This window comes from Lonchura striata, chromosome 10 (genome assembly GCF_046129695.1).
Source record: "Lonchura striata isolate bLonStr1 chromosome 10, bLonStr1.mat, whole genome shotgun sequence".
Lineage (NCBI taxonomy): Eukaryota > Metazoa > Chordata > Aves > Passeriformes > Estrildidae > Lonchura > Lonchura striata.
In genome coordinates this window covers 9253924-9280533 of record NC_134612.1, presented here as the reverse complement: position 1 = coordinate 9280533, position 26610 = coordinate 9253924, and the positions used below count along the sequence as shown (strand labels likewise).

Genomic DNA, 26610 nt, shown 5'->3' with positions numbered 1-26610 from the left:
CACTGCTCTTCTGTGGACTCTGATTTTGCACTAGGATAAAGAAGTGTCTTTAAAGAATTACTGAGTTCAAATGACAGGAAAAAGGGTTTAATTTTCAGATTGAAATACATCTTAAGAGGGGTACTCCAAAAACCTATACTGGGACCTGTGTTAATCAACATTCTCTTAATCTGAAAAGGCCAAACAGGGACAGAAACAGAGCAAGAGAGTTTGCCAATCAAATGGCAGTAGGGGGAGGGGGGGAACCCCAAAATGAAATCTCCATTCTGGAAGTTAAAACTTAAACTGAACTATGAAGGATCAGAAGCTTCCCAGCATTTGGTAATTAGCTCATTAAATGAAAATAGAATTTACTGTCAATAAAAAGAGTAATGCACATGGGGAAAAGCAGCCTTAACTGTTCCTGTGTGGTGATGATCAGGCTTTGCCATTAGTATTCACATCTATTATCCAAATTCTGCTGCAGGTAACAACTAAAATAGCAGATAAATTGTCAGAAAGAAGCTAAAAATACCCAGTCTAGTGATATGAATTATTTTGACATGAAGAGGTAAGAAAATGTGTTCTAGTCAAAACCCATTGTTCACATGTTACACAATATATTTAAGTCAATATTTTCTTTTCCTGCTCACTATCTCAAAAAGAAAACAGAAGAATTAGAAAAGGAATTGGAGAGAATTTTGAGGAAAGGATCACCTAATAAATGATTGAGGCAGGGGCATTGCTGTTTTGGTTTTTAAAAAAATTTTGTTGGTGTTGTTTTGGTGGGATTTTTTTTTACTTCCACAGATGTTCCTTCCTTCCAGTCATCCAAGGATCACAGGCCAGGGAGAGTGGTTCTAGCAGTTCTTAAAGCATGATTTCAGTTTTCTGGATCATGCACACAGGTATGGCCAGGTCCACAGTCCTGGGTTTGGCCAAAGACTCTTCCAGGGGGAGTCGGGAAATGTCAAGAAATGAATTAATCCTTTTCCCATTTGTTAATGCAGTTTTGTTATTTATCAGATTGTTAAGGGTGTTAAAGGTGACTGAACAAACCAAAATACAAGTTTCAGTACAAGGCCTCTCTCTGACTCAATGCACTTTTGAACAAATAAATATATCTCACCTATTAAGAGATTAATAGACTCCAGTGGCATTGCATTGAAGTAGGTACTTACTGCTCTTTCACACAATCCAGGAGTTTGATTATTTAAAAAAACATCATAGATAAGTTCATACCAGCTACTTGCTAGGGCAGACAGCCAGAATCTGTAGGCTTGTGAAAACATCTCTTAACATCTGTGCTGGCTGCACTGTTGACTTCACCAGGACTCAGATTTTATTTTTTTCATTAGAGAGATAAAGGAATGGATGTCTTTATGCATATTAAAAAAGACTTTGAGAGGTTCTCAGCAATATGAAAGCAGTGCATTTCATCAGAGGTCTCCCTCTTTTATGCACAAATTGCACCTCACAGAGCACAGTCCCAAAAGCACTTAGAACAATCTCTGTAGTACCAGTTACCATCATCTCCAAACAAACCAACTCCTGGAACATCTTGGTGTAAATAAACAAAGCAGAGCATGATGCCAGGCAAAACAAAAAAACACCAACTCAAAACAAAAGCAAAACAAAGAAACATAAAGACGTAACTCCCCCAGAAAATCTTAGACTTCACAGGAGCGCAGCCCACAAAAGTTCTAGTTTCCTGAAAGATCAGTATTTCTAATTTATAAGCATCTTTGGGCAAGAAACAAACAAGAAAATACTAAGTAAGGGAAAGGGAACACAATCATTGTTTCGGAAAAACACAGTAGAGAGCTTTCCTCCAATAACTTGGCAGCAGGCTGTCCACAAGCAACTGCCCCCAGCCACATCAGAGCCCAGCCTCACCAAATCCCACTTGGAGCAGTACCAATCCATGCAATTCTTCCCAGCCCCAAGACAGCCTTTTGATCACCACCAAACTCAGCTGAGAAAAATCAGGTTTATTGTGGTCCTCAGAGACAATTACAGCTTCATTCCCACCCCGTGAGCTCTCATACAGGAGCTCAGTGCTCAGAAATTTGAGCAAAATCTCAGATGCTTGCAGCCTTTCTTCTGCCAAGTCTCTCAGCAAGCCCTCATCTCATCCAAGTCCAAGCAGGTACAGCAAATGCCTGAGTGACAGGCAACTCCCCTTCAAGTGACTTTCTGTAAAGCATCACTTTTCCACACCACAAATAGAGCAAGTCAAAATGCACCAGAGCTTCTCAAGTGAATTCTTTTGTTAGATTGCATTTGACCTAATCTGCAAACATAACAGAGGCTTTTTGCCAGCTCTTTGGCACAGGCTTATCTCTGTCCAAACCTGGTTGCAGCCAGTGCTCTTTCACCACCGTGCTCACTACTGACAAAGTGGGATTGCACATCAGTCACCACTCACATCCTTTGCAGAAGGTATTTGCTCTGCCTTTCACTCTCCCAAAAGCAGGGGGAAAATCCCACAAAGCAGCAGCAGCAATACACCAGGAGCTGCAGCTCTTGAATTTGAGACAAATATAAAATGGAATTGCCTGACAAACACAAAACTATCTTTTTCCTTTACCTTCAACATGCAGTGAGAAGATAAACTGGAGGAAGGAGAAGTTGTCCATTTCTCCTCAAAGCACATTTCGTGTGCAAACCATGCCTCAAGGTACAGAAGAAGTTTGCTAAGTTTCACCTTGCTAAGGAAACCCACCTGCAATTTAGATATTCTTTTAAGTAAGCATCATTCTTTATAAAATCCTGTCAAATAATTGGAGAGGAAATCTCTATTAGAGATGCTCTATAAGCAAAAGCTATATAAAGTAGAAACTTTCAGGGTTTGTTTTGCTTCCAAAAGAAAACTGAGATATTTGTAATTTCAGTTAGAATGCAGAAAGCAGATCTTTTCACTGCCAAGTCAGATAATTTCTGTGCTGGTGGTGCAGCCAGACTCCCTTTGCAGGAAGATCAGCTGCACCTGAAAGCTGCAATCTGAAGGCACAGTCACAAACTGAGCTAGTCCACACAGACAAAGGGAAATTCCTTTTCCAAAGAATATTTCTCAACAGGAACAAGGGGTATTTGTCCAGGGGAACTTCATAAAGGACATCAGTACTAGAGACTTCCTCAAGCCAATTCCAAGAAACGCATCAAAGGGCTCCTGGGAGAGCTGCCACCAGCCTGGGAAGGTGGCACAAGCAGCACACTCATTAAACCTGCTCACTGCTTTCTGTACTCACATCAACATCATGCTGAGCATTCAAAATTGATAGCAAATTAAAACCATGCATTGAATCCTATTTCCAGAGATAGCACATCCAATTACTCATCTGTTTTTTACTTCCACAGCTGTTCACTAAGTGTCTAACCAAAGCACAGACAAATGTTAAGTTACCAACTTAAACATTTTCCATATGGTACCCAATTATGTGGCTTGGATTCTTTTAGTTTGAAGCTGAATATTTGAGTATTTTTAGGTCTTTTTAGGAATAGCACACAGGAAATAAAATATAATTTCCTCAAAAGTCAGGATAAAAAGCAGTCTAATAGTCACCTGCTTCAATGAATCTGCATAGTTGATCATCACTAATGTGTATGAAAACAGGAAAAGTAATGAACTCTCAGAAGTCCTCTCTGTTGCCTGCTGCTATAAAATACACAAAAACACCATTACCATATGGAGATTCCAAAATTCCTCTGCTCACTCATGCTTAAGTCTGTTAAAACAAATTTTTTTTCTGAATTTTCCATTTTTAGTTACCAAGGTGAATTTTTTTTCTGAAAAGTCTGAGAAAACTTCTTTCAGCTGTTTAAGAAACATGGGAGTTAAAACCCTGTTTAAAGGAAAAACCCAATAACCCACCAAACAAACAGCCCCCCTCCACCAAAACAAACCCACCCTCAACCATCCACAATAATCCCCCTTTTAAATGACAGTGGATAAAACAGCAGCAGCATCAACAACTGAAATAGCTCACATACCCTTCAGCTACTAGTTTAATTTTATGGTAAACTTTTGGCAAGTTTGTTGTGCTGGGCCTCACACATTGGCTATATGTCTCAGAGAATCTGCTGTTTGGGGATACAAAAATGGAAAATTCATCTGGCAGCATACAACATGCTGCAGGAGCAAGCTGGGAAGGAAATAGGCTGGCTGTAGAGCCACTGGATTAACAGAAATCCCATCAAGCTTAGTTTATTCACTGTATTAAGAAACCAAGAAGTGAGATGAGCTGCCTTCTTTTGCCCTGATGTGTGAGGAGGCCTGGCAAGAGGACACTGAAAATGACTTTTATTGGCTTGGCTTTCTGTACATCTACAGGAACCAGACTCTCACAGGGCAGAGAGCTGGAGGAGGACAGATGCTTCCTTGGAATATACCAGGGCGATTCCCCAGCAACACTACACGTACAGGGTCAGGTCAAAGATCCCTCTAATCTGCTGCTTTTCCCCCACAGCAGCTGGGATGCCTAGAGAAAGTAACACAAGTATACAATAATATTTCCCAAGTGTATCCTCCCAGATCTGAACTTCCTCAGCCAGAGACTGTATCTGCTGTTCAGGATTTTTGTGGAATTTTTTCTTCCATTGATTTGTGTAATAATGGTTTGAAATATTTGGCCTTCAAAACATCCTGTGGTGAGGCATGCCATAATTTAATTATGTTTCTATGGAAAAAAAAGTAAGGGGGGTTTTGTTTGTGTCTTAAACTTGTCAGCTGGTTATTTCATTATGCACTTATAGACCCCACGCCATGAGAAATATTGAATGTGCCTTCACTAGTCACCTTTTCCATATCTGAGTTTATAAACTGCCATGGTCTGCCTTGCCCACCCTCTACCCTCATATCTTCCAAGTTTAAGGCATGTCACCATTTCCTACATCTTCACAGAAACTTCTGAACACTATGTGAAGTCCTAAACTGCACAGGCTAAACGAGACAAAAAAGTATGAAGATGCTCTTTTATTTTCCCAATTTTATTTTTCTGCCTTTTATATTATTGCCAACCACCGTGGAAAACTAGTGCTTTACTCCTAACTCAATCTCTGTGAGGAACTTTGAGTGTGTGTTTTGGGTTTTTTTTGGCTCGTTTTGGGTTTGTTTTTGTTTGGTTGGGGTTTTTAAGAAGTTCTAGTACTCTAACATAAGCCAGATTGAGAATTAGCTCCTTAATTATTGAGACCTTACAAAAACATCATAGATGTGAGTCATGGCTTCTTTGTGCAAATCTCTCCTCTTCAGCAGATCTATGACTACTAATTCTATTGTTTATTATAATTGTTTAAGAGTTTTCTCCTGCAGAAAGTCATCCTTACCCAAATTAATCTTGCCAGATTGCCTTAAGAATCAGCATCAATTTGCCATCTGTTATTCCTTTGGCACCAAAGCTAATTTAACTCATATATTATGCACCATGGTTAGCAGCTCAGTAATTTCTGTTTGACTACCTTCTAAACACCCAGGCTACAGTGTTCAGTTTTGGGAATTTGTTACTACTCATTCTTATGGATTTGTTCCAAAAAATTTCTGACATCACAATATCTCTCTGAGAAATAGCTCAAGTCATATCAAGTCACACCAGCACACACATGGAAGAGTGGAGACTGCCCCACAGAAAAGGCTCCTCAGAACGGGCTGGGTGCCACGGTGATGGATTACACAATTAGAACACAACATTTACCTCTGATGTGTAAATGACAGATTTGGGAAGAGTCAGAGACCCTTGCCTTCACCCACACCAACATAAATGTTGACACCATCCATAACTCACCACAGGATATTTCCAAGCTGACTGGCAAAACTTTTTGCTAGTTCTGTGTGCTATAAAAGTCTGAAGACTGAACATTACATTAAGCTGTAAGCAATACCTCCTAGGATCACATTACTTGAGGCTAGGGAGAGTACAGAACGGTCAAGACTGAATGAATACCTTCCAAAGATAAGCAAACAAAGTGCTTTGTCCTCAGGGCCCTTTTTGTTTTGTAAAAGATTGCTAGCAAAGCCAAAAACCACATGCTTTCAAGGTTTAGGCTTATGTATGTAAGCCTTATAATATAAAAGCAAAGTTTCTTGAGGTTATATAATGAAGGTTATTTAAGAAAAAGGAAAAAAATAATAAATTGAGATGTTCACACATACACCCCTCTTTTCCTTGGCCTCATTCTTTCTACTACTTCACATCTGAGTTCCTTCTGCTCATAATCACATCTCAGGATTGTTTTAGCTTAGTCCCGAGTTTTGGTTAGAAAGGACCAGCCCAAACAGAACAACAATTATGGCTATTGCAGAGTCTTAATTAATGAAGTGTTCCTGTTACAGCTCCTGTTTTCCCAAAAGATCCTCCAGTTTCACACTCCAGCTTGGTGTGTTTGCTGCCATTTAGCTGATGTTTTAGACCCTTACTAAAACTGATGCCTTAGTTAGTTACTCTGGAAGCTATCACACCTCTGCTGGACAGGCATGGTCCTCAGCTCTGTATTTGTACGAGACTATGACAAAAACAATAAGGACAGCCTAGCTAACAAACCATATTTAATTCTCTAGAAGCCAAAGATAAATAGCACTCAACCCTTAATCTACATACTTATTCTCCTGACATCATAGGATCCCTGCACAAAGCAAAACCCTGACCCCATGACCTGGGATGCCCAGTGCTTTAGAGCAAGGTGGCAGGAAAGAATGAGTTGCCAGCACTGAATAATCCTTTCTTAATATATCACCTTAAGGATCACAAGCAGAAAAGCAAAACATAAATTTCCACACAAATAAACCCCCAAACTATCCCCATATGTAGGAAACCACATAATATTGCTAAATCTAAAAGTCTGAACCCTGTTGAGAACAACTTTTCACCTGGGTGAAATGACATTTGTTTGCTCACAGGGGACAATGGAAAAAAAGGATTTCGCATCCTCTGACTTATTTTGTCAGGTTGAATTTGATCTTACCCACATCATCAATTCAGACAGTGAACACCAAGAGCTCCAAGGGAAAGGAAACCAGACAGTTCATGAGAAGAAATAGGATCTTTTGAACATGAATATCACTGAATATCCCATCCTATCAGGCATGTGCATGTGCTAAAAGTGTTTACCATCCTCAGCCTGATGAAGTTTCTATCTACATTGCTTCTGCTGAAGGAGCACCATTCCTACCGTAATTCACACACTCCCACTGTCTTTCCCACTGGGTTTCTAAAACCTGGGGCCCCAAATAAATTGCTTTGTAGGAAGTTTTACAAAACCCATAGCTAAAGCAGCTCAGCACTAGCCAACAGCCCATCTGCAAGCCAAATCTCTCTCCTCCATCAGCAGGGCTGTGAAAGACAACAATGGGAAGTACAGAGTGCAACAGCCCAACCAGGCTTGGTCCTTCTCACATCCCTGGCCTGGAGGCTCAGATTTGACTCTGAGCACTACAACATGAAGGGCTGCCAGTTTACAGCTCTGCAGGGACCAGCTGGCACTGAAAAAATGGTCAGGTCATTGTTTCAGTGATGTGCATTCCCAAAACATGTACATTCCACATTCCCTATCCCTTCCTTCAGAAATCAGTGGTCACATCAGCAACTGAGCAAGTGAGAGAAAACTTCAAATATCTTTCCACTTCAAAAAAAACCAACCAAAAACAAAATTTAAAAACCCATATCATCCAGCTCTTTTCATTAGCACTAATACTCAGACCTTCAAATATGTTAGTGTGCTCAATTCCTTTTGAATTGTTTGCAGATAAGGTAATTAAATATCTACAATCCAATCTTGATTGAATTGGGTTTGAATATGTTTTCTTCAGATATTTAAACAAGTCTCTGAGTCACAATACAATAGACTAAATAAAGGAAAACAGATTTGCAGAGCCATCTCAATGATAAAAGGCAGCAGGAATTAGCAATCCTAAAAGCAGCATCCCTGCCAATGAAATAAGATACCACTGCCTCTGCACAATTTAACACTTTGTTCTTATCCACTCTGAAAGATAAAGCTACTGGGGTTTTTGAGTTATTTTTGCTCAGAATTTCTGCTCAGGTATGAGCCACAAGGATCTTTAAATTCTAGCCATAAAATACAGCAGGTGTAGCTTTGTCTCAGGACACACAGGCTGGAAGAATATAAAGCCTATATATACATAGTCTACTCTGGGACTGCATGATTAGGGCATGTGGGTCATTATTAAGAGCAAAATGAGCTAAAGGATTTTGCACACTCAGAGAAGAAAAAGAAATGGTAGAAGCCTTAAGTAAGTTTAAATACTGGAAATCCAATTTAGAGTGCTTTAGCTTTAAACTGGAGTTTTAAGATTAGAAATCCATTTACAACATCTGATAGGACTTAAGAAAATGGATGTTAGTGTTCCCTGTCAAGTCAGCAAGGTCCTCTCACTATGTGTGCAGAGAGCCTGACGTGTCCCAGGGAGCACTGGATGTCTGAAGTGCCTGCTCTGCTCCTCATGCATAGGGAGCACCGCAAAGAACAGGCAGACTTGGGCTTTGGCAGGGCATGGAACCAGTGCAGCCACTCCCAACAGCCCCAGCAAATGGAATTTGCAAATGGAGTTCTTCAGGACTGCTGCACACACAGCAATTTCACATACAGTGACTCTGGGGCAAGTTTAGAAGTATTAAACCAGAACACCAGGGACCTACAGCATAAGCCTTAGGTTACTATTAGTAAATAGATAACTTTGAGGAGCCCTGCCCCAGTCCTGCCTAGTGCTTACACAAGGCACAGTCAGTGCATTCTCCTTGCTTGGCACCATTTATACCCACAGAAGAATGAACTGTTGGAGTTATCCAGAGTTTGGAGAGGCCATGGACATCTAAATGCAGACCACTGCTCACCTGAGAGCCTTCTCAGAGGCTCACACAGAGCCAGCCTCAGCATGTCCTGGTTTGCAGTGGTGCCAGGACCCACCAAGCACTTGCAAACAGACCCAGACACATGAAAGTTGTGCCCAAGGGCAGACCTTAGCAGAATCCATTACTATGGTGGCATGAGAAAGCCAAAACTTCCTAAAAATAACTAGACAAGTTCAAAATCAGTTTTAATTTGGACAATACTCTTCCCACCTCTAAGTATTTGAGCAATATTCTTCCCACCTGTCTGAAAACCCCTTATCCACAGATCTACCAGTGGGTTAAATTCCAGCAGTGTCCCAAACTGCTTTCACTACAAGTGTGACCCGATTTTCTCCCCATGACCTGTGTTTGGTTGCACCTGCCTTTCTGTACACCTGTGAAAGGCCAAACTGTTTGGAAGTCATGGCTTACACACACAATTATTCATTTGCAAAGCCAGTAACAGCTTGCAAGCCTCTAGGTGATCTGAGCACTGTTTGCATAAACAACTTTCTTCTCATGGAGATACAATTTTACTGCCTCACATCTGCTGAGCCTGCAGCTTCTCTGGGAGTGACTCAAAATGGTATCATTCTATGTTTCCAAGCATATCAGCTCAAGGCTTTCAACTACCAAGTTCTGCTCACTTTAGCTCTACAACAAGAAGAATAAATGTCTCTTCAGCCTTTTGCAGAATAAAATGCAGAGGAAAACTGCATTAACAGAGAATAATCCCTTTAAGTGTGATTATCACACTATGATTATCCAAGAAATTTGAGCAGCTTACAACATCAGTAATGCAATATCTTGTTAAAATTTTGTAAATATTTTAATAAGCTTTTTATGTGTAAGCAGCTATTTTTCCCCTAGGTAAGATATGTGTGTAAAGCTTAGGAAGGTAATATAAGGCTGTTACCTGATGGACCAGGAGAGCCATCTAGCAGAGTATCTCCAAGAACACCCTAGAATGGCTGCATTCAGAAAGAAATAAAATCAAGGAGCACAGGATATTGGTTGCACAGAATAGACTCTCAGCATCCCAACATGTTGCTCAGCACCTTTTTTGGCAAGGGACCACAGCGGTCAGTTTGATAATTTCAACCCTAATAAAGCTGTGATTACAAGAATAAAAACAGGGAATGTGCCTCTAGGAAAGTGGGATTGTGCCCAAAAATGAGAGAAAACGATGAATATAAGTCAAGTGGAGAACCACAACCTGCATAGGGTGAGTAGTTCCCAGACTGCAAAGTCCTGATGGCACATCCCCATTCAGAGAGAAAAAAAATGCCAAGCAGGGCTGTGCTACCATTACACAGAAAGGTACAAGGAAGTGACAACAGCAGCAGACAATTTAAAGAATCATGTCTGGCACACCTTGATGGCAGCTTACACCTGCATGAAACAGCAGCTGCCCTGCCTGCAGGGACTCGAGGGGGTGGCATGGTGCTCTCCCTCAGAGGTGAGGGCAGTACTGAGTATTGCTTTTACCTCCACAGACTGCTCCAGTGCCATAGCAACAAATGAAAAGCAAGATAATACAAACTTGGAGCAGAATTTGTCATTTTTATAATTTATGATTTAATGTCTTTGAGAATTTTTTGCATTTTTGGAGCCTCTTCTATCAGTAATTTATTAGATTCTGAGATTGGTGCCTACGTACAAAATCCTCCACCAGAAAAGCCTAACAGCTGTCTTACTGCAAAAGATATTCCAGGTCACATAAAATAAAATTATTTTTAAAAATCACAAATGTGAGCTAGAGAAAATAATCAAAACCACACCTTCCAGGCACAGAAGCAGTATTTAAAGTAACAACTTCCTGCTTTCCAACTTCAGAGAGCAAAGAGGAGAACTGCAGAAAAGGAGCTCGAAGTCCTGGGTATCACAGCACGTGTCATAGTTTAGACAGCCACAACACACTGAGCATCACCACGCAACTTCAGAAAACTTCAACCCATACACAGCAACACCTTACCTCATCAGAGGACATCAGGCTTCTGCCCACAGAGTAACATCAGATCACCTCAGAAGGCTCCAGGCATCTCCCCTTCTTGTTCTTTAGCCCAGCCTTTCATCCCCTCATGGTGATGCAGTGCCCCTGTGTGCCCTCTGCTCCCTTTGGTGGTTGGTCAGTGCCCCTGGGCACTCCATGGCTCATTGTGTCAGTGCTGCTCACCTGCTGCTCACAGCTGTGCCCACTGGGGATGAGGATCCTCCAGCCCCATCCCAATCACCACAGCTTTATTTTACCCTAACTGGCCTCAGCCACACGTGCCTCCATGGCCCAGGATCTCCAGCACAGCCTAGGTTTGGCACAGCAGTCCCAGAGCACGCTGCAGGGACAAGTCCCCACTTGGCTTGGGCTGCCCCAGGACCTGAGCCCAGCACCCACAGCCTCCTCCAGAGCTGTGCAAGGACTGGTGGTCCCAGCCAGGGCTGCACTGAGCAGTCCCAGGGCCCTAGAAGGAGAAAAACAGCTGTGGTCCCTAGAGGAAAAAAGTAAAGGATGTCACCTTTTGATATTGTCTCTGAGCCTTGTGCTTTAGTTAAACTCTTCTGCTGAGATCAATCTCATTGAAATTCCCCTTTGACTATCTTGTTATTCTAGGCTTCTCTTATTATAAAATAATAAATAAATTTTGTGCAGCCTTTGTGGTGTAGCTAGCTGTACATGACTTGTCCAACAGGGTTTGTACTTTTATTAAGGCAGGAATATTTGCCTCAGAGTGCTAGCAGGTAAATGCATTTAGTGAACTTTGATACCTCTGCAGTGCCATGAGATTGGAGACTGCGCATGGTCTGGCAGCTCATAAGGCAAATCCTGTGCGCTTACTCACTGAATTCATGAGAATTATATCCAGTACAAGCGACTGCACTGCTGCTTCTCTTTTGTAGGTATTTGTTTAGAGATAAATCCTGGGACTGATGATTATGCTGGCTCCTGCACTCTGTCAACCAGTAACCAAAGAAAGAAGTGCATTCATTTACAGATGCAAACCCAGAATATTACACATTTCCCTTCATATATCAGCACATCCTAATATACACAGGAATTAAAGCTCAATGGCTGGGCATTAACCTGCAACAAATCTGCAGCAAGCACCAAATACCAATTACTGCACAGAATTCAGGCTCACAGGCAATTTGGCACTTGCTACTTCCACTAAGGCTAAAACTGCATGGTACTTTCCTCAAAGACAGCCATATGCCAAATGTCCAAACTGATGAGCTCTGGCTCACCTCAGGATGTCAGTGAAGTGTTTGTGTCTGGCACAGAGCTGTTCCATGACCCACCACACCATGCCCTGTTTGCTTTACCACCCCACTCTGGGCTGTTCCCCAGTATGATACTGTGCAGCCAGACCCTAGAGGAATGCAAGTCCTTTTCAGATCTGCTTGTGAAGGTTCTGTTCTCTGCAGCACCTGCCCTGGGGGGATTGTGCAGCTGTTTGCTGCATGGATCAGGTTGGCTTGGGGAGAAAGGCACCAACACTCTGAGATGTTACTGCACCTCTATTAGCTCCTCCATTAGCAAAGTGGAAAGACTGTAAAGATGCAGCTGAAATTCAATCTTTCTTATAGGTTATGCCCAGTATTTTCATCCTTCCTGACTCTGAAATGAATTTTATTTTTCCCACTGAAAACAGATATTATAAGGAAATGAGCAGAGAATGTTGTGAGTTGTCCTGAACTGATCCAAAAGCCTGTGCCTTGTTTTTGGTAGGATTTTACCTCTGACATTCTGCCCACCACACCTTCCCCTGTACTATCAACTGCTAAGAAAAAGACAGGACATATTCTCATCAAAATCTAAGGTCTGCTTCCAGTTAAGGGTGCAGTAAAATAGCATGTCATTTATAAAATCAGATGGAAAAACCCAAAGAACAATTTAAAGACAGGCTCGTTTCTTCTCAGAAAAATAAATGTCAGCCTAGCTCCACTTTTTCTTCTCTGCTTAGGACAGACTGAGGAGAAAAGAGGTCAGATGGTCCTTTCTGTTTCATGAGCTGAATATTTCCTTATGTTTGCACTATGAGTCTGTTGTGGCTAGCAGCACCTTTAACAAGCACACTGCAGCAGTTAGTGGGATCCAATTATCGCTTTCAGGTTGTTTTTAAATATTAACACAGTTGTCAAATACCTTCCTATTATCCATTGCCTGCCGGACTCATGACCCCCAAACCACATTCTAGATTACTTTGTTTTAGCTCTCTGTTTACCAAATCTCTTCTCCCAGCCTGCAGACTCTGAGTTGGGTTGCTGGCTTTGTATCCCCTCCTTTAGCAGCTGGAAAATGAGGCCCTGCTTTTAGTCAGAAAGATAATTTACACATTTAAGTAAGTTGATGTTTCCTCACCAAAAACTAAATCAACATGGCTTTTACGTGAAACAGTTGTTTCAACGAAGCATTTGCTTCTTAAACAGCAAAAGAAATGATAAGACATTTAATTCCCTGATTAAATCCAAGAAACAATTGATCCAGACTGACTTCTACCTATGCCCTGAGAGAATCTATATCTCTTTTGGAGCACTGTGACTGCCAGGCCACAGGATAAACAAATCTCACAGCATCTTTGTGTTCTTGTACAATTTTATACCAGTTATAGTCAGAGCAGATTATATAGCAGAAATTCAATATATTCTTGCCTCTGCATATTCACTAACCATCATACTAGGGAGTATTTGTAGTTTCTTTCTCTTTTGCTCAGGGAGTACATATTTTATACTGTAGGAACACAGGTCCAATGGGACATACTGTGGGTGCACTGCTCTTTCTTCCTAACATACACAAAAGTGCTGGCAATTCAGTGGGAATGGATTACCCAGCTCCACCCAAGCATGGACAGAAACTGTATGAGGGATTCCCAGTTTCTGGGCAAATGCATTAACCCCTGAGTTTAGTAAAAAGGAAAAATTAATCCACTCCCAGAAAAAAAAAATTAAATCCCAGGAGTAACTACTCAGAAAATTTGACCTGAATTCATAAATAGTTTTGGCTTGACCTAAATACCATTTTCCCAACAAACTTACTATTTACAAGATTTTTTTTTTCCTCTGATTTTGCAGGCCACTTGGCTCATTTGAGGTCCCTCACTAGGCATTAGACAACAAACAAGATTTTATTTGTATACAGCTTGGATAGAAAGGAATTCACTATGGGCTTCCTTCATCCACATTTAAAAATCTGCAATCTGGTTTTCTAGAGTGACCATCATCACAAAATTATCACTGTGAGGAACACAGCAGACAAAATGGCCACAGTCATCCTGAAGAATGACATTCTCCCAAGTTAAAGGTCACAAAATGCCTGACAGAATTGCCCTTTTCATAAGTCACTGGAAATATTAAAACTCCTGAGAAAAGAGGATGACACAGTATCAACCTCAGATACAAAGCAATATGAAAGGGCAGCTAATTAGAGGTTTCACAAATATCAGCAAGGCAAAGCTAGAGCAGAGCTTAGCCTGGGGGAAGGAAATGCTTTCTGATTATCCTGTGGTTGAGACTGCAGCTTTGGTCACCACCACCACCACCACCACCACCACCAAGGACTGACCATGTCCTGCTGGCCCCTCGTGGGCACAGCCACCAGGCAGCCCAGCCCCAGGAACACGCATTCCCCAAATCTCTGCACAAGGGAGAATACCCTTGAATGCCTTCACAAGGGAGCTCTGCAAAGGGTGAGATGTCAGAGCAGTTTGTATTACAGCTGCAGCAAAGGTGAAGCAGTCATTGGGAAGCTTGGCACATCCTCACCAGCCTGCTCAGCCCTGGGAGTGGATGCTCTCAGCTAATGGGGCGTGACAGGCTGAGATGTGTAATTAAACGATAAAATGTATCTGACACAGCTGCTGGGGACTAATCACAGGCCCTGGGGGATGAGAGAGCATAAGGTTGTGAGCAGCAGCACCTGAGAGGTATGATTAAGGGGGAGCTCACAAGGTTTGTTATTCCTCTGGTTAGCCTGGGCTGATGGACCAGGGCAGGGAATTCTCACAGAATTCTTTCAGAGATGCCCTGTGGGGCTGCTATGGGACTGCAAAGCCCTGGCTTGGGCTGTGCCCCACAGAGACCTCTCAGATGGGGCTGTGAGCCCCCTGCAACACTCAGCCCCTCACTGGGCTGCATGCTGCCCTTGCTTGGAGTCAGGAATTCTCATCGCTTTAAGGCTTTTATCACCTGACAGCTTCTTCTGAGAGTGAATCAATGTAATTAAGATATTTTTTCAGTAACTTGTAGTTGCTCCATGCACATGAACTAAACAGCCAGAGGGCTGCACAGAAACAACAGAAAAAGCTGTGTTAAGGCAATTGTGTGGCCACAGCTCATGTCTGTCCCATCTCTACAACAGTTTTCTTCACCCCTGGCAGACTCAACCCCCTCAGCAGGTGGAAGGGGGAGTTAGGGCACCCCAGGTCCCAGCTTGCGCCATGTGGCTCAGAGCTCTTTGTCAGGGCAGCCTGTTTCCTGTGCAACTGAGTGGGGAGAAAAATGCAAAACAAGCATCTCTGAACAGCAGGTTAAAAGCAGGCTGCAGGTTAACCTGCCTTCTGGGACATCTGTGTCTGAAAGTGAGGAATCTGGTTGGATTGGACCAAAAAACCCAACAGATTCAGAGTGAGGAGACCCTACTGACAAGCCTGAAAACCTAGAAGATCCAGGACCACTTATATGAGGCCATTTATAGGGGAACCCCACCAGTGTGAGGAGCCAAGAGCAAACCTGCACCTGTACTGGGTTGCGAAGAAATATGGAAAGTTAAAGAAACAGGATTTCAGTACTTTAATTCTACTTCTACTATGACACACAGAAAATGACCCATGGTGCTGAGGAGGGCAGGGGAGCCCATGGAAACTGAAGTACTGGAGGAAGGTGCTGGATCAAAGCTAATGGAGTAAATTATATTATGTGTGAGGATGAGCTGTCCTAACAAATCTTTAGAGCTTCTTTTTTAAACCTTCACCAAGGAACCCATTTCTAAGCCAGCTGTGTTTTACAGCTCCAGTATTCCCCATTTGGCTATGTCTGGGCTTTAATGTGCAGTTCCCATGGCAGTACAGGGAGAGAGGCAACTTCAGCCAATTTTCAGTAATCAGGGGAATGGTTGCAGTAATTGTCCATGTACTGCTAACCTCACAATGCTTGGCATATTTACAAAGCCATTATTTCCACACACAGAATATATCACCACTGATGAATCTTGTGAAAAAGATGAGGGGTAAAAAAGGGCTGGGGGCTGTAGATGACATTAGAGCAGGGTGCTGCTTTCACTGTGCCACTGCTCAACTGGTAACTTGCAGCCCAGTCTTTCCCTAGGGCTTGGAAGCACAGTCACTTTTAGAGAGCCATGCTTAAATGGAACAGTTTGGCCTTCAGATGCAACAATAGCTTACGTGCAGGACTCCCTAAAAGCACAGGTCCCTGGAGAGGAACATGAGGATGTCTACAGGAATGAGCTGGCTGTGGCCCGAAGCAGCAGAGCAGACTCATGTAATCCCTTATAGACCAAAGAGAGGAGTTAATAATTTTCCAGGCAGTGCTTCAAATTTGATCACTAGGGATATGTGTGAGGATTCCAAAAGAAATGTTCCTGATGGTCATTAATGTGTTCCCAGTGACGTACAAGATGCACACGCGCACCAACAAAGCAGAAGTTAGCCTGGAAAAAGCCCAGCTCATGTGAAAAGGTGCACTTACAGTAAATTTCATGGCAAGGGACTCATTCATTTCCAGCACAAATAATGACTCCCAGTGCCCTTCCACGTGTGCTCCCAGCAAGGGGTGAGGGAGCGGGATGCAGGGCATGTGTACAGCCCAGCTTCCAGCCTTAAAAACTCCAAGGGGCCACGCTCTGTTTCCATAACACTTTTTACATGCTTACTTTTATGGGTCTCTTGATGACAATCTAAATCCTGCCTGTTCTTCAATAAACCATTAATCTTCCAGATAGAGTTCAGGGAAGTTGCTGTGTAGCAATAAAATGCATGTTTCCAGAGCCCAGAGGGAACAAAAAGGAAAAAAACAAAGTGAAAGGGAGGGACATTGTTTCTGAAAGACAAATTCCTGGCTTGCAGGGGTTGAGGGGCATGTAGGGTTATCTCCCCAAATCCTGCCTGGAAACCTGTGCCTCCCCTCACCACACCCTGATGTCACTTTGAGTGTAGCATCTGTGAGAAGGTCCACCCTCCAACATCACTGTCAGTGTAAGAAAGGGGCTGCTGATCCCTACACCTCCCATCCTCGTGGCCCAGAAGCCTTTGTAAAAGATGCCAGCTGGGACTGTGCTTTAGTGAGCAGATACCAGCTGGGGAGTGTCAGTAATCATCACTGCCCTGCTAGGCCTCCCTTGGAGGTCAATGGGAGAAGGCTCCACCATTCCCCACCAGCCAGTGACTTCAGCAGCTTCCTCACATCACCCACTTTACAGACCTGCTGCTGCTTTTGCAGAATGAGGCATAAAATGTCTCCTCTTCATCTTCAAACTACTTCCTTCAGTGTGCTGAGGGAAGCAGTCTCACAGAGCCAGTGGCACAAAACCCATCAAGTCCCCACACCAAGGCTGGTCAGTCCTGTCCTGGGTTTGCATTTGAACTGGTGACCTGCAGCAGAAGTTACAAATTCTGTGCCTCGCTTTATAACAGGATAAATGAACACAATCCCTTGTGCTTCCAGGCCCCTATAAAATTGATGGTAACCATATGTCAGTGTGTGTAGCTGGTAGGAAAGCACATACAGCACTACTCAGAAGAGATGGTAGCAGTCAGCATTAAAGAGTGCCAAGGAATAGAAAAAAATCAGGTTCAACCTGACTTAAGTGCCTTAATCTATGTCTTTCATGCAGTAAAGACAAAGAAGGTAAGGATAGGTCTGAAAAAATAATTTCCTTGAGCTATGGTCCTTTAGAAAAATGGTAGAAAAGGGAGAAAAAATAGGCACATCAAAACACACATACAGATATAAGTATAATTATTGGACTATCCCAGTTCAAACTGACACAGCTCTCAACAGAAAAATGAAGGAAAGTCACTGTCTGTCTAGACATCATAAATAAATAAATACAGGGACTCAGAGAATCTAGTACTATTACCCTCAACTCCTGGGTTTCTGGTATTTCCCTGGAAGACATATATCTCACAAATATTCCTATACAGGGCACTTTTAGTCCCAAAGCTCTGTCTATTCTATATTAATGTTTTGTACTCTTCTTTCCACATGAATATAATGCTCCCATTCCTGATGATAGTTCTTGTCTTGTGAAGACAAGACAAACTAAAGCTCATGGAAGAGAAGTTGTGGAAAAAATCTTTTTACTGACAGAAGAAATCCTGGGGTCTATTGAGTGTTCTTCATGCATAATGCACTGTGTAAATGTCTACACAAACAGTAAGTAAAGAACTTATAGATCACCTGAAGCAGTAAAATCCTTCAGCAGCCACCTCTAAGGCAGCATTTTACTTGGCACTGCAGTATGATGAAGGTCAGCCCTTTCAGAAGCCATTTGCCCACCTCTGCAGAAATCAGCTACATGATTATTTTAATCTGGTCTTTAATTCTTGATGAATACAGGAGAAAAAAATCTTTACAGTGAGCATCCATCTGAGATACACGTCCTGGCCAAAGAGCAGCTAATTAGATATGACTGAAGTTAATTATGCTTAACACTGAGCAGATAGACCCTGAGAAACACAATGTGACAGGGCTCTTGATGCTGTTTCCTCCAGTGGAGGCACAATGAGCTGATTCTCAGTAAACATGGGTAGGTGCTACCATCACATCACATCACCCACTGGCCTCAGTGTCATTTCTTAGACAACACTTACCCTTGTAACCAAAGCCAACAGCATCCTTTGGTGTAAAATCCTGTGCAGCTGATGAAAATTAACCCATATGCACTCAATGCACATCCACAGTGCTCTCATGAAGTGATGAGTGAGCAAAGTCAGATCTGGAGAAATGTCCCAGTGGTGCTTGGGCTTTCAGCAGTCCCACGCTGCTCTGTGCTCCTGCAAGTGCCAGGAGTGCTCCCTGGTTGCCAGTGCAGGGCCAGCACAGTGCCTGCAACGACCAACACTCAGTGGCTGCTGCTGCTGCAGGACTGGAGCTGCAATGGGTCCTTTTGTAGCAGCAGGTGTTTGTAGGGGAAACAATGGGATGGGGCTTCAGTTAAGGCATTGAAAGAGGCACCACGAGGCTCTCCTGTGTTCTGTTCAAGGCACTCTGTGTGCTGCTGTAGCACTCCATACCTATTGTTAAAAATAGGAGCAGCATTGGTTTTTCTCTTCTTCTCTCTTCTCTTACAGGAAACCTTGTTCAATGAGTTTATCCTGATCTGAGGAAGGAGAAGGGGGATGTACATCCTAAGAGGTGTACAGTTTATATTTCCTCCTGTGAAGGAGAGAGAGCTTTTGTGCATTGGCTAGGGTGGAATTCAAAACAACTTGCATGTCTCACATCCTCTCACCTGCAGTGTTTAGCCGATGATTTTATTGCTGGGACGAGACACAGCTGTCCCAGGGAGGGCTAGGCTGGGGGCCAGCCCCACAGCAGGCTGCTCCAGGTCCAGCATTCATAGGTAAGCTGCAGGGCCTGGAGGCATCTCGCTCATAGTTCCATCTCAATAGCTGTAGTTCACACCAGAGGAAATTCTTTAATTGGTTCCCCCTCTAAGGACAAACAACTCTTCTGCCTTTTCTCACTTCCCATCAGAGTTCAGCACTCTGAAATTCTCAGTGTAGTTATCTTCACATCAGCCTTAGGCAGGGAAGGTGTGCTCTCCTTTAAAGTTTATAAAAGGGAGTCTTAGCCAAAAGAAATAATTTTCCAGAGTACCACAGTGAACCTCGAGCTGAACGGGGAGCTGAATTTAGTGTCCCATATCCCAGAGCTACTGCCCTGCTCTCCAGCTCTCAACAAAGCAAAAAACCCTGTTACACAGCTCCTGAAGAAGGATGAACTGAAAATTCCAAGTACTAGAAATTGGCATTGGATGTCAGTAGCCACTGTTGCATCTAGTAGTATTAGGGAGGGCAAAAAAAATTTGTTATTCTTAAGTGGGCATGGGTTGTGTATTTATAGCATATCTTTCATCAAAAATTCACAGGCCTTTAATATCTATCAGAAACATCTCATATTTCCACAGACAGCAATATAAGAAGCCTCATATAATAATCAAGAGAAGCACAGGCCAATTGAACAGATTACTGAAGGATAGAGCTGGGAACACAGTCTGTAATGCATCATCCAGTTGCCTTTATTATCCTTTTTTAATCACTTATTTGTGTGGCAAAAGCCTCAGTCTAACCTGACCTAACACAAACTAGAACCCCACCCAAGCCAAACCAAATTAAACTTTGAAAAACTGGTGCTCATTGATTTTTTATTATTTTCCATTTTCTTGCCTGGTTGAGGTGGTTACAGACGTGTCAATGCACTAAGAAGGTGCAGCTATTTTTGGCTGTACACAGTAGCACCTGCAGAGGTGTGTGAAAATGGAAAAAATACAAAAGTAAATCAACCAAACGCACAGAGGCAGATGTGCATGAAAACCAATAGCCTAAACAATTTTACTAACTTTTTTTCCTCTTAGATCCAACTGTTAACTCAGGAAGAAATCATCTCCCCACTAGGACAAATCCTAAAAAGATTATGACATGACCATGGTAAGTCAACAAGCACAAGAGAGCATGGTCCAGCTTTGCCACAGTTGCACCTGGCACACCCAACTATGCTGTACTGCACTCACTTTGAGCACCTCTGAGAATACTCATATTTTATATGGTAGGGACTCCTTTCCATCTGAAATTTTTAGATGAAAACTAAAGGCAGATGGTTTTACCTCTTGGTAGAAATGTCTGCGATACAAGGACGGTCTTCCCTGGGGACCCGAGTACCCCTTGTCCTCAAGCAGTACACAAATCCTTGTCCATCATCATGCACTGAGGCCTAGAAACAGAAAATACTGTTAAAATTTCCCCATTTCCTTCCTTTCCAACTCTTTGAGAACCAATTTGATTGTTTATGTGAATGTGGGCACTTGTCTGAGAAAGGGACAGATGCAGGGAACCCCCTGTGAGAGGGCCAAGCTAAGGAGGGCAGTTTTGCAGTGAGTTGTAGCACGTGAGGTTCCTGGCCTTACCAGCACCTGTGACCTGTGCTCTGGTCCTGGGAAAGTGGATTCTCTGGTTAACCTTCCTTCTCTGGTTAACTCTCCCCTGGGCTAGAGCACAGCCATGCTGGCAGAGCTTGGGAGATCCTGTGCCTGGGAAAGAGAAGAGTTCTGCATTCCCCTTTCATTTATTCAGCAGGTTCAGCCATTGAGTGAGTAACCTCACAGGTGTGTCTGATACACTGGCAGGATTTAGGAGAGGTCCTATCACAGATCCCAGTGTGGCAACCTTGAGAGTTGGCATTTCTATTTCCAGCAGGTCCTGGAGCCAGCCCATGTACACAGGCCACATGTGGCCATCTCCTTTTCTCTCAGAGAGGGTATGTGTTAACTGCTGCAGCAAATGTGTGAGGTATTGCACTGCCAAGAAAGGGGAGCCTTATTGTGTTCTTTTAAAGAAGAATGTATTTGTAAAAAAAAAATCATCTCCATTCAGTCAAATTACAGTCAATTATCATGGCCTTCAAGCCAAGACCTATTAGCTCTGAATCTAACTTAACTCAGTGACTGAAGTAGATTGGAAATGTCATTCATTTTGGAAAAAAACAATATTATTACCTTTTACTCCTTAGTAGTCAAAAGGACTTTGAAACAAGATTAATGGGAGTAATTTTTTTCCTTCTATCTGTAGCTTTTGAAGATTAGCAGCACTTCTTTTATTTTGGAATAATAGCTACCTGGCAGTCTAGGGTCACTGGGCTGTCTTCAAGGCATCATTGCATTCACTTGCACATATATCTAACTTTTCTAGCCAAAATAGATTTTTTCTTTTTTTTTTTTTTCCCTGATGCCATCAAAATACTGATTTGGACAAAAACAAACACCTTAGGACAAAGGCAAATACATTCAAAACTATCTACATGCTTTCTCCAACCCCACAACTCAAGGACAGCTCCATCACAGTCTGCAAGAAGGTGGCCACATTTTTCTGCTTAGAAGCTCTTTTCAGTGTAAATAAGCCCCAAAGCAGGCAGTGTTTCCCTTTATAGCAACTCAATTGAAAACTAGAAACTGTTGGAATAAGCTACCTTTTTGATCCAGGCAGCAGAGCTGTAATTTACATTTGGTCCTGTTTTTCCTCCTTATCAGCAGTGCTGTCAGAAGTGCCCTGATTCATCGCTGTGGCAGTGGGAGCACTTGCAGCCCGAGCCAGGGCGTGGGTGAATGTGGAGATGCAGCGCTGGGGCCGAGCCGCTGTCCCAGGACACCGCGGCTGTCCCGGGACAGGGCACGGTGGCAGGAAGCACAGCCTTGCTCATGGGCAGCTTGAGGTCCACAGAAGCTTGTGACCAGGCCCCAGAATTATTTCACAGGAGTGAGTGAAGAGAGCAGAGCACAGGGGAGCCTGGTTTGTGGGAAAGTGAGCAGATAGAACTTTTTAGCAATCTGATTTTTGAAACAACCTCAAATTGCCCCATGCAAGCAGGTCCTAACCAGTGCTGGTGAATCTGTAACTCAGCAGATTTAGGGTAGTTCAAAGTTGCCTCTAAACATTTATCCCTTTCCTAGGGAAGCAGATTCTGAAAACTTCCTCTCTACATAATACTGGGAATGACAGAGCAGCAGTGAGACCCAGAGTCAAAGCTTGTGACAAAGCCAGCTGTGTGCCATGGCCAAGCAGAGGAAATCCAGTGGGATCAGAGATCTGTGTCAGATACTTGTCCCTAACCTCAACCCTAGCCCACTCAATTTGCTACAAATCTAACTCTGAAACTCAAAATCCAGACATCTCCAGAGGCTGAATAAGCAACACAAGTTTCTACAGCAGTTTTGCCAGCTTCCCCAGCACCACCAGGTCTTTGCAGAAGGGAATCCCTGTGGCCCTGCTGGCACACACTGATGACCTGAGCATGCTGCCCAACAGCCAACAGGGACCAAAGGTGGATTGGGAGCACCTGGCCCAGCCCTGCAGTCAGCCCATAATGCTGCAGTACTGTAAAGCTCAAGGAATCATTTCAAAAAGAGGCTAAGAAAAGGATCCTGCAGGAATTGTGCCCAGTCTCGTTACTGGAAATCTATTTGACGTAGTGAACAAACATGGAGACTTTTCCAGGAAATGTGTTTCTTTATTTAAATAAAATTAGTGCCAGTAGAAACAATAAACTTTAAATACATGAGACAATTATATACAACTCGATGTTAGGAATTATATACATCAGCTTTTTACAGATACAAATACATTTATACCAAAAGTAAAGGACGAAGGAGAAAGCAATGGAAAATGTGACAACTTGTACATGTCAGTCTCATTTGGAAAGTTTCAGGATTCAAGTGATTCCAGGCAAAGTGCCAAACTTAATTTGGCTCCTTTCAAACTTAAAACAGCCCCTTTTAGAGTAAATCTACCAAAAAGCTTTATATGGTCTGATCCAAAGTTCAGTGAAGCCGATGGAAAAACTCCCGCTGCCTTCAGCCTGCCCCAGCCAGGCCCTGTGGAGCACAATGGAGCTTTTGTTCTGCTGTGCTTGGAAAGAGGCAGCGATCCCTGGTCCTGCATCCCCTTAACCCTCTGAGCCCTGCCCAGCGGCAGCAGCACAGCACACCCTGGCTTCAGTTCATTCCTGCCCTTCTGCATTCATGCTTTTCGAGCTGTCTCTCAAGCTCTAATGCCAGTGGATAAATCACAGAGCTATTTTAGTGCAGGAAATACGTGGAGACATTTTGCAAATATTTTGCTGTGCAATGCTTTAGATTCAGGCTCTTCAGCCCTCATGCTTCAAAACTGATCAAAACACTGTAATAAGTTATTATAAAATATAAGGTATGGTTGAAATATTTTCTTTTTACTTGTTGTAAAAGTGCAATAATTTAACAACAAATTTCATGAGCATTTGAAAAATATCACAGTACCATTAAATTGGGGGAGGGGGAAGTCTGTGGTGGTTTTAAAAACTAGTTACTAATAGCTTTACAGAAATGCATGTGTCACATGCGAGCTGATTAAAAAAAGATGCAACACAATGCTTACCTACACTGGCTTAAATAGAGCAGAAAGTCTAGATTCTTTAATGATGTAAATGGGTACAATTTTACTAACCTCAAATAGAGAATTTAACTCCAACAGAGAAGCACAAAATCTTGTGCTGGTCCCTGATTCAGCTGATGATTTCAGTGGGGCCAGGAATTCACCCCTGCTAGGTTAAATTCCATTCAGAATTCCACCTATTTTTCAAGGGGGCGTAACAGAGCAGCATCTGTTTGAGCCTTTCTACGTCTTACAGCCTGTAACAAAGATCTTTTAACATCTCCTTTAACTTACAGATCTTTGCCTTTAGTGACCAAATGTACACATCTTTAAAAAATACAAAAGCAAAAAAATAAGCCACCTTTCCTGTTAGTAACTCAGTCACGGGCTGGATTGCAGCAGAAGGTGGTGAATCTCACCCAGCCAGCACTTGGATAACTTCAGCAAAGACACAGAGAAGTGTCATGGGTCTGGAGCCAGGCTCTACAAACTGCACAGGAACTCAGTGACTCTTTTTTTCTCCCTTTCTGTACCTGAAGTCAGTCTCCAGCCATGCTGCAATCTTCCTTCAAGTACAGCATCAACATATTTTCAGCTTTCAAGGCCTCATTGATCAAATGTGCTGTTGGTGTGGTTTGTCATAAGAAAAACACAGTAAGAGTATTTCTAGTCTATCACAGCTTTGTGTGAATGAGCATTACCCATCATCTTTAAGAACCAGGCACTTGCATGAGGGTAACTTCCCCAAACATTTTCCAGATATTTACAGAATTCTGAAATATGGAGAGACATGCCAGTAATATTTACCTCGTTAGAAAATACATATATTCACCATGTTCTTAGCTTTCATAGTAAGAAATAATAATGGAAAATTAAAATTAAGCAACCCAATTATGTGCAAGTTACACTTTGAAGCTGAGTACCACTGCTTCCTTGTCCTGCCAGCTCTCGGGAACACCTTGGGCCCAGGAGCACAGATACCTGCTCAGAGTTCATTGGAGAGAAGAAAAGTAGAGCCACGAGTTCTTGGTGGGAGCTCCACTCAGGCTTTGGCAGCTGATCAGGGGAGCCCTGCAAGTGCTAGGAGTTCTTCTGGAGGTTTTCCACAGAGCCCTCGCTGCTCTCGTTGAGGGGCGTTTCTGACACTTCCCCGAGCTCAGTATCCAGCACTTCCTCCTGGATGGTGAAGTGCACGTCTGGGGAGGAGGACTCGGAGCTGACGCTGCTGCCTTCCATGGAGCAGATGGCACAGGACAGGGAAGGCACCATGCTCTCCTGCAGCATGCTCAGCATCATGGGGATCTGCACGGACCTCAGCCCTGCTACGGCTGGTAGAGGCTTTACAGCCTCCCCCCACTCTCTCTCCTCATCTTTGTAGAGCAGAAGCAAATTGGATGACTTCTCTTTTCTTTTGGATTTCATGTAGCCAAGCATTATTCCTATCAGGAAGATCCCATAGAAAGACATGACAATCAGAATGTAAAAATACTCATTGCTGTTGTTCTTCTCTGTGCTGGTGGAATCAGCATCAAGCATAGCTTGGGTCACGTTTGCATGGTCCATCTTCAGCATGGAAAGTGTTTTGCCAGAGCTAAAGCCTAGAGAGGAATGTAAACAGGTACATAAGATCAAACTTCAGAGCAAAGGTGTAAAAGAAACACCTAAAAAAAGGTTACCCCAAACTCTTCCTTATTCCTTGTAATTGTAAACTTGCAAACCCCACACCTGATTCAAGCTCTCAGCCTGTTGTACCTCTGCATTAGTAGTGTAAGTGAATCAACTCTTATTCAGATATAGAAAACATTAAAGGAAAGAAAACACTTAATATTAAGTTATCTTGAATTCAATCTGAATTATACAACCCCCAATCCATATGATTAAAGAAAAAAACTATATAGCAATTCTGTGCTAGGCACTTAAACATGGTGTTGTGCTGCTTGATCATGTTTTCATGGTGGGGGAAAGTTAGAAGTATAATTTTGTTCAGTGATGCAGGAAAAAAAATAATCAAAAAGCAACTCACGCCAGTATGCAAGTAACTCCTCCTTTTGCAAAGCTCAAGAGATCTTTCCTCTACCAAATGCCGGGTGTTCTGAAAACTTTCCTCTGCTGCAGTTGGAATAAATAGCTCTCAAGAAATGTTTCATCACGTGTTTTAGAGGCACAGTTTATAATAGTTTTGTGTTGGAGTCAACAGATGAACTTGAAGGATTGCAGTTCAACCCACTGAACTCTTAACAGCTGTGAAAAGAAAAAGAGTTGGGAATTCAGATTTTACTCTTTCCTAACCAGTTCCACACTGGCTCTTTCAGCTTGTGAATCTGCTCCTTTAACATCCCAGTTGCTGAATCTGACCTCTTACCCTGAGTGCTGCTACACAGAATGGAAAACCTGCAGATTGTTATTCTGTGTTTGTCATAACATATAGAAAAAATATACATGTGAATTTTATATTAGACACTATCAAGTTATTTACATGTCTGCTATACAGAGTCTTCTCTAAAGAGACAGAGGAGGAAACAAGTTGTTTTCTTTGGTCAGGACTAGTGACAAAGCTTTAGAAAATGTGTGCAGAGCAAAGTGGTGACTTTCAAGTCATCCTACAGCTCCACTTTGCTACAAGGTGAGGGGCTGAGAAGAACTAGGCCCCGAGT

General features: G+C 42.7%; 1 protein-coding gene across 2 annotated transcripts; it reads right to left on the bottom strand.

The window, feature by feature from the left end:
* Positions 1-20709: 20709 nt before the first annotated feature.
* Positions 20710-26052, bottom strand: KCNE4 (potassium voltage-gated channel subfamily E regulatory subunit 4). Of its 2 annotated transcripts, XR_002467607.3 has the most exons (3): positions 25980-26052; positions 24938-25554; positions 20710-20768 (listed from the first exon to the last, which is right to left on the bottom strand). XR_002467607.3 is itself a non-coding variant. In XM_021553651.3 (2 exons), the coding sequence occupies exon 2, from the start codon at positions 25526-25528 to the stop codon at positions 25037-25039; it is 492 nt and encodes a 163-aa protein (XP_021409326.2). In that variant the 5' UTR covers positions 25529-25554; positions 25980-26052; the 3' UTR covers positions 23037-25036. The 2 variants fall into 2 exon arrangements, 1 of the variants encoding a protein (XP_021409326.2); XM_021553651.3 differs by lacking the exon at positions 20710-20768 and having other exon boundaries at positions 23037-25554.
* Between the last annotated feature and the right edge of the window lie 558 nt (positions 26053-26610).

Bases quoted from the DNA above. Each gene is read 5' to 3' on its own strand.
- KCNE4 (XM_021553651.3), bottom strand. From the start codon at position 25,528: ATGCTGAAGATGGACCATGCAAACGTGACCCAAGCTATGCTTGATGCT.